The sequence below is a fragment of the Pungitius pungitius genome, chromosome 5 (genome assembly GCF_949316345.1).
Source record: "Pungitius pungitius chromosome 5, fPunPun2.1, whole genome shotgun sequence".
Classification (NCBI taxonomy): Eukaryota; Metazoa; Chordata; class Actinopteri; order Perciformes; family Gasterosteidae; genus Pungitius; species Pungitius pungitius.
Genome location: NC_084904.1, coordinates 12333886 through 12341758, shown reverse-complemented (window position 1 = coordinate 12341758; position 7873 = coordinate 12333886). Strand labels below are relative to the sequence as shown.

The 7873-nt window shown below is 48.4% G+C and overlaps 1 protein-coding gene across 2 annotated transcripts in view; it reads left to right on the top strand.

Moving 5' to 3' along the window:
* Positions 1–584: 584 nt before the first annotated feature.
* The window catches only part of setbp1 (SET binding protein 1), a 31471-nt gene continuing 24182 nt past the window's right edge, over positions 585–7873 (top strand). Inside the window, exons 1-2 of one of the 2 annotated variants that reach the window (XM_037481840.2) lie at positions 585–1159; positions 6807–7393. In XM_037481840.2, coding sequence (XP_037337737.2) covers positions 6965–7393 — 429 coding nt within the window. In that variant the 5' untranslated portion in view covers positions 585–1159; positions 6807–6964. Of the gene's footprint in view, positions 1413–6806; positions 7394–7873 lie in introns of both variants that reach the window. The other variant, XM_037481839.2, reaches the window with a different exon arrangement.

Here is a 7873-nt window from a genome sequence, read left to right as displayed (position 1 = left end):
TATAGGTTACCCCACGAGTTTGCAAAATGTTTCACATCAAAAACATCCTTGAGCATGTAAAACATCTGATTAACTTTTTAGGAATGACTCATGAATGGCTGTCAATTGCAGAGTGCTGCTATCTTCACTAGAATAGAAACTTTAATCCAAAGTTAAGTGAGTATATTTCCTGCCTGAAGACACATATTCTCCGATATTAGACCGTTGTCATGTTATGGTTGGAGCAAAGTGGCATAAAGAATTGATTATTTATAATTAGTCTACATTTCTCCAGTAAATGGTTTTGTTTAATAGGATTATTTCATATCACACTCTGAAGTTCTGCAGCCTACACAGGTATGAATGTATCAGTATTCGCTTTGCAGAACTTCACTCAGCCCTTCCAGCAATGACTCAGTCAAAGCAGCAGGCCCAGATGTTGCTTTCACCCTTTGTATTAGGGTCCCACCGGAGGAAGCCGAGGGAATTAGTGGAAAGCTGCAAAGGGAGACGCGCCGAGCGTTTTGGTGGCCAGCTGGAGGCGATGTCGCTCCTCCTCTCCTCTCCTTTCCTCTCTCCTCGGCTCTCTCCTCTGCTGTGCTCTGCCACTGAGCTCTCAGTCTGCTGGGTGAGATCACTACCAGACACCACGCTCCGGGACCTGGCACTCACCGATCGTAGAAGAAGGAACAGAGAGCGAGAGAGAGAGAGAGAGAGAGAGAGAGAGAGAGAGAGAGAGAGGGAGAGAGAGAAAGAGTGAACCCTGATCCGATGCAACCGGCGAGGGTAAACGACCCAAACCACCGTCTCCTGCCTCGGCCACTCAGCGTCCCGCACTGGCGGATGAAAGCGCGGTCTGGCCGCTGACATTTTTCCCGCTGGATTTGTGCTCGTAGTCGGATGCGGGCTTGTTTTGACTGCAGTAATAGCCCTACTCCCCTCCCTCCCTCCTCCCCTACCGAGCGGGCAGCAGATTTGCGAGGGACCTCGGCGCGGTACAGCTTCCCCGAGTGAGTTGCGATCCTGCAAAAGGCGCCGGGAGACGCGCTGTCGCACGCGCCCATCTGCGCGAGCCTCTGAACACCTTATTTCCGCGAGCAACTGGACACGAGCGCCAAGTTTCCGATTGGATTCCCCCCCCTTCCCCTCCCCTGCGTGTCGACCTATCTTCTGTCATCAGGTCGGCTGCAAAATCCTATTTTCGATTTTTTCTCCCCCTTCCCCTTTTTCCTAAGCACCGTTGACGCCATTTTCCTCGGGGTTTTCTGTCAGAAAATATTTACCTACATTTATTCCGGCACCGTTTGACAGCTCCCCGGGAGGCTGTCATCCCATCCGTCGCGTGTGTAAAACGCGTCTCAAAGGATTGTAAATGATCTTGATAAATTATTTACACCCAAGAGCCGAGTGTGTGACAACAACATTAGAAATGGGTAAGTCGTGCCGGTGGACTCGCCACATTCCACACCTGCATACACCTTTCCTATAAACGTGTCCCATGTCTTTACAAATGCTCGCGGCTGATTTGTGTCTGCTTTTCATGCTCCTCTTTTTCTTTTTTCTTTTTTAACATGTTATCTGAACCTAAGTATATTTTTATAACAGTATAACAGTATGCTGCACCTCTGCCATTAGTTATTGTCTAATTGACGTGGAATATGTGGAATCGCTTGTAGTTACATGCCAACGAATTCCGACCGCACACGCGCACGCGTGCACATACTCAACGCGCACCACGCGCACGTTCACGCACGTAGACACAGGCCGCCCAAAACAGCGCTGTGCCACTCGGCCTGCGTGCGTAACACCTCGGTCATTAGATGGCAGTAAGATAAAACAGCTATTTGGGTCAACGGGGTGAAGTGTCCACTACACGCTGATGGAGGAGCAGCTCGACCGCTGCTGTTAACACTTAGTTCAGCATCCTGCATCTTTATCACACAGGATCACAGTCTGTGCCGTGCAGAGAGCTGATGGTTGTTTCTCCTTTTCTTGGCCTGCGTCATATATGTGTCCTATTGCATAGTTTGAAATGTTTGCGGTTGGAAAGGATGTACTTAGACGTAGACGCTGGAGAGGGACGACTCCGGGGGCCCGTGCTGTGTGAAGCTTACTCAGTGGTGTGAGGGGTGTGTGTTTCATTCCTCACTTTGCATTTCATTTGAGGGTTGTTTTTCATTTGTAGGACAAAGTCCACACATGCCACTGTAGCATGAGTACAGAGATTCCAGCATACATACAAATTGCACGCAGTGGGCGTGATGGAAGCCAGCGCTCCTCCACTCTGCTTACATTTATCAATAGCTAATCACTTTCACGTGGGGGGTCAGACATTTTGGTGATGCTCCGGCTGTGTGGAAACAGATGATAGAGGGAGAAAAAAAGTGAATGACGGAACGCCACCGTTATCAGCAGCCCCCAAAAATCCTCCAGCCACCACCACAGCACCAGTAGATAAATGGAGAAGCCCAGCTGAGTGAGGGAAAGTGTGAAAAAAACGCTCCGGAAAATGACGGTGTGGAAAAGAGCACTGCTTAAAAACGAAGAACAAGGGCAGGAGAAAAGGCGATTAGAGAAGTGTGTGACAAGCTGTAAAGCGTCGAGGGATTGATGATCGAGGCCATTTCACTCCCGGACAGACCCATCGATCTTGTCTCTTTAACAGGTCCGAGGCAGTTGAAACTTTGTCCGTTTTTGTGGTGTAAAAGCATCAAGCAGACTATGAAACCCAATATCAGGTAATGAGATGCCCATAGCGCCTTTAAATTAATTCCCGGGAAATGGCTAAGGTGGATCCCCATAGGTTCGAATACCTCGGGTCGAGGTAGGATCACAGAGAGAGAGAGAGGGAGGGGGGGGGATGTGAACAGGATCCAAGGACAAATCTAACTGTTGGCAGGCTTTCTTAACAGAATACCAGCACTGGAGCTCCTCTTGGCAGAGTGCAGAGAAAGAGGGAGGGAGGGAGGGAGAGGTAGGTGAAGGAAAGAGGTAGCACGGAGAAGAGGGGAGAGAACAGAGGTTTGGGGAGGGGGTGAGGTGAAGGGAAGGAGGAAGACAGTTGGGGAGAAGGGGAGGTGTTTTTGCTGACAGCCATTTTGTGGCTTCTGCTGCATTTAAAATGGTTTAACATTTATCTGCTTCTGCCGAGTAGTTAGGTAGGTGAGGATGGTTTTTAGTGCTACCCGGCATATGGCTCACCCAGAGGAGTGTGTGCATGTGGGACCGCACAGTGCGCCTGCAAGGCCATCATTTTCTATTACGGCTGTCCCACACATGGTCCTTTATGATTGTCCTTCTAGCTGAACACATGCTTGTGCCATCCTTCCTTAGCTCGGAAAGGGTTTTATTCAGATTTGCAAAATCCTAGTGTTCACTTAAGAAAAAAATATATATACTGAATACGCTCTTTGATGTGGACAGGGTGAAATAATGGCTTCGCTCACTGCACTCTGCTGGGAGGCAGAAGACTACCAGTTTGAAAAGTCATGCCTGCGCCCAGTGGATTTGGATGTATTAGAAGGCTGGGGCCATTCCTTTTGATATGTCCCCAACCAAAGATTGGATCCTTCTAGAAACATTGGTTTACGTGATTGCCCCATTCACGCGAGGCCTGGAATCGAAGAGAAAAAGAGATAAATGAAAAATGAAAATGGCAGGCCGACAATGTTCATCATCCCCTCGCGATACACATCTCCAGCCAGGGATGGCAGAGCCTCTACCGCACTCTCACATCAAAGGAAAGGAAAAGAGCAAAAGAGACTCTTCACCTTGTGCAATCACACGGGCGTTTGGTGTGCTTTTGGATGTTTAAATGTGTGAGCCCGTGTGTGCCTGTGTGTGTGTGTGTGTGAGAGTGCGCATCTGTCGGCTAGTGTGTACGAGCTATTTTTGAGTCCACCTCAGGCACTGGGCTGCTGGGTATGCAGCCTTAAAAGGTTGTGTTTCTGCTGCCATCTCCCTCTCACTCTGTTTCTCACTCACACAGACTCCGTCTTCCCCTGTTTTGTCTGTATCGCGTACCGTCTATGCTGCGTCCATCTGTATTCCATTATTGATGCTTCATCGTAATTGTTTTCAAAGGGCAAGGTAACATAGAGGAGGGACGTCCCACAGCCTCCTGCATCCAGCACAGCCGATGACCTTATGCTTTTTGAGGGGGAAGCTGTTTAGCGCTGGTAGTTTTTAGAACATAATAAAGCTATATATGCAGCGAGTCTGGCCTCTCACAATCACCCTGCTGTGTGAGGCTAGTCGAGGTGTGTGTGTGTGTGTGTGTAAGAGAGAGAGGAGACAGTGAGGCTCAGGCTAGGCCCATGAGGCCCGAAGAGGGGTCAGACTTACATAAACTCGCAGCCTGTCTGCCAGTAACAGAGAACTACCAGAGCATCGGGCAGCGAGCAGCCGGCAGGGAGGAGGAATACGACCCAGCTAAGTGGTTTATACTGTAATGGCCCAGAATGAAGAGTGTATGACACCATTTTGTTGTCGAACTGACTTATATTCGTGAGGGGGCACTGAGTCTTAAGAGCACCGCCCAAAGTGGAGTGGTTTCTATTGGGTGTGTGTTTGTGATATTGTAGTTGGCAGCTGTCTCTTTTTTTCCTGTCATTGTCCTCTGTCATATGACAGACAGGGTGGCTTTCACACATGCCATGAGAGCGAGTCACTAAACTGACATTAGGGACTGGGAGGCACATTGTCATGTGGCACTGTACGATCAAGTTGGGACTGAGTCTGGACTCTTTATCTTTTTTTATCCCTGAAAAACTCATGGATACTGAAAAAGTTACTGAGGGTCCATAGTGGTGGTTTTGCATTTTATAACCCATTTGATTGTCTACACACAACAGCACTTCTGGACTGATTTTCCAACTTCTAGGCAACCAGAGGTTTCTACTGGTCTTAATGGGGTACGAGAACTATCTGGTCAGCCTCATCTGTTTGTGTGTCAGTGTTACTGGTTGATGTATCTCACTATTTTGAAGGATTTTAAAACGTTTTGGTGGAAATTGATTGTGACTATAACATAAAAAATAAGCAGACCCAAAGAATCAAGTTAATTTTGCTATTGCATTTAATGAATGACTAGCAGTAAAGTTTAAACAATCTGAAAAAGTATGTTTTGGGAAATGTCGCACCGTATAAGTGACTTGAAGCTCACATGCTTAAACATGCAGAACCACTGTTGGTCCTTTAAATCCTTTTCATTCTTAACCGCCGTGGGGTTACCCGAACCTCCATCAATAACACTTATGAGTCAGCTTTGTGGTTTCAGATGGAAAATCTGTACGGCTAAAGGAGAGGGTTTAGTAGAAACAAGCCTTTTTTACTTAATCTAGCAAATCCAGAAGAAAAAATACTAACCATTGAGTTTGACCTCAGGGTTGGACACTGTTTACCTGCAGACTTTCATTGAATAATTGTGATTATTCCATCACACTGTAAGCACGGGGCAGCATGGTGGTACAGTATTTAATGCTTATACCTCACAACGTGAAGGATCTGGGTTTAAACCCAATGGTTATTTTGCCATTCTACATTTATTTTCACATGTGCCTTGTGACTGACCGGCGACCTGTCCTGTACCTCGCCTCTTGCCCAATGGTCAGCTGGGACCCTCTTAAGGGATAAGCGGGCGTAGCTAGATGGATGGACTGTGAGCATGTGCTGCGTGGCCTGTTGGGTATTATGATGGGGATCAGCTGTTGGTACAGTAGTGAGGGCTGGTACTAGAGTGCACACACAGAAAACACACATACGCACACACGCGTCTTCCTTCAGAATGTCAGTGTGTATTAGCGCAGTGTAGGAGGTGTGTAATTCTCAGTATATAGTGTAAACCTTTTGTGCTCTCAGGTTAGTAAACACTGTAAGTCTGCAGTAAGCTTTTAGTTGAGTAATGTGCGCGGGTGGTGGTCTAGTCCGGGGTTTCGCGTCAGTGCGAATGGTGGCGGTCGGGCTCAGTGTGTGAGACGGCATTCCCCACTTTCAGCTCAGTCATGCTTCATGTCATATTGACTGATGGGATTCCCTGGAGCTACAGTGAGAAGTGTAGTCCAGTGTTTGTTTTGGTTGCTTTCTGTTTATATGCCTGTGTGTAAGTACGACTGTGTAGGTACACACATGTATGTGTGTGTGTGTGTGTGTGTGTGTTGATGCACCGTAAGTATGTAGTATATATCTGCGCATGGCACGTGCAATGATCCAAAAAGGAAAACCCGAATCCTGGTAAGAAATGGTTACCACAAGATTGTCACTAGACAGCAGAAATAGCAGCAGTGCAAAAGTGCACTCTGCAACCCTGTCATGTGTTTGTGTAGTAATGCGCATGGAATGTTAATGCATGTGTGTATTAATGCCACTGCATGCATGTGTAAAACAGTTCAGATTCAGGTTTTTCCAGACCAGCTCGTAAACCACATCTGGGGAAAGAATTTAGATTCCTCTCGCCTTTCTCTGCTGCCTTCCCTTCTCCCCATGTGGGACTCCCTCCCTCCTTCTCTGGTGAAAAGAAAAGAAAACAGAAGTCAGCTCCTTTCATTTTTCCTGTCTCGTGTCCTCGGGCTTACTTCAGCAAAGAGACATTTATTTTGCACTGATCACTCTAGTGTCTGCTGCACTGGGCTTCCGATCTGAAAGGGAGGCCGTTTATTCAAGGTAGAAAATGCAAATAAGACCGCTACAGCATTCCCCCATAGCTGTGTGATGAGCTTGTGTGTTTTTCTAAACACGTAACAGGCAGCTGGTGATGTTGAGGTAGCACTGGCATGGAAGCTGTGTGGACTTTCTTTTCCTAATGGTATCGTTCACCTGCTTCTCTGCAGACTGTCCCTGGCTTCGTTGTGTTCCGGTGGGACACCCAACCCAACCCCAGTAGCTGACTCACAACAACCAACCCGCCCGACAGACTACTGTTCTCTATCTTCCTATTGGCTAGCTGCCACAGCTTCTCCAATCCTGACTGGCACTGGCGGGAGCGTGGATGGAGCCAAGGGATCTGGTTGGCTTGGCCCGACCCAAAGAGGCGGAGTTACAGGGAGGCAGGGTGGGGCCGAATGAAGGGGCACAGGAAGGGGCAGTGGCCATCGGCTTGGCGCGCAGTGATGATGTGATTAACGGTGCCACAAGTGAAGGGGAGGGCCCAGAAGAACAGGGGGAGGGGCTACTGGAGGAACAGGAGTTCTCTATCAAGGAAGCAAGTTTCCAGGAAGGAAGTCTAAAGCTGAAGATTCAGACCACCAAGCGCACCAAGAAGCCCCCCAAGAACCTTGAGAACTACATTTGTCCACCTGAAATCAGGATGACCATCAGACCTCCGGTCGGAGAGGGCAAAGGGGGGCGGCAGGGACGAACAGGAGGCGGAGCAGGGCGGGGCCAGAAAGACGATGAAAGAGGACCCCCCCGAAAAAGGGTAAGTCACCATCGCTGGAAGCGTTGCCCCTCAGGTGTGATTTTAGAAGGTTTTAAGTATGACCTGTACAGTAGGTTTAGTCTTCACTGATTGAAAAACTGTTTTCAATCTCAACATCTTTGAATTGACCGCCGCCTCTCTGCTGCGCTCCCTCTCCCTCCCTCTCCCTCCCTCTCTCTCTCCCTCTCTCGCTCCCTCTTCCTCCCTCTCTCTCCCTCTCTCTCTCCCTCCCTCTCTCTCTCCCCTTCCCTCTCTCCCTCCCTCTCTCTCTCCGTCCCGCTCTCTCTCTCTCTCGCTCTCAATAGCTTGCTTCCCTGCTTGGTTACACAAGGTCAAAGTTTGCTGCGTAATTGAAACCAGTTGTGGCTACCTGAGATCACATAGTGACATACACACACACACAAGCACTGAAGCACACAACACACACTCTCACACTCATAAGAGCTCAGAATAGGGATGACATAAGCAAGTGACAGCTGG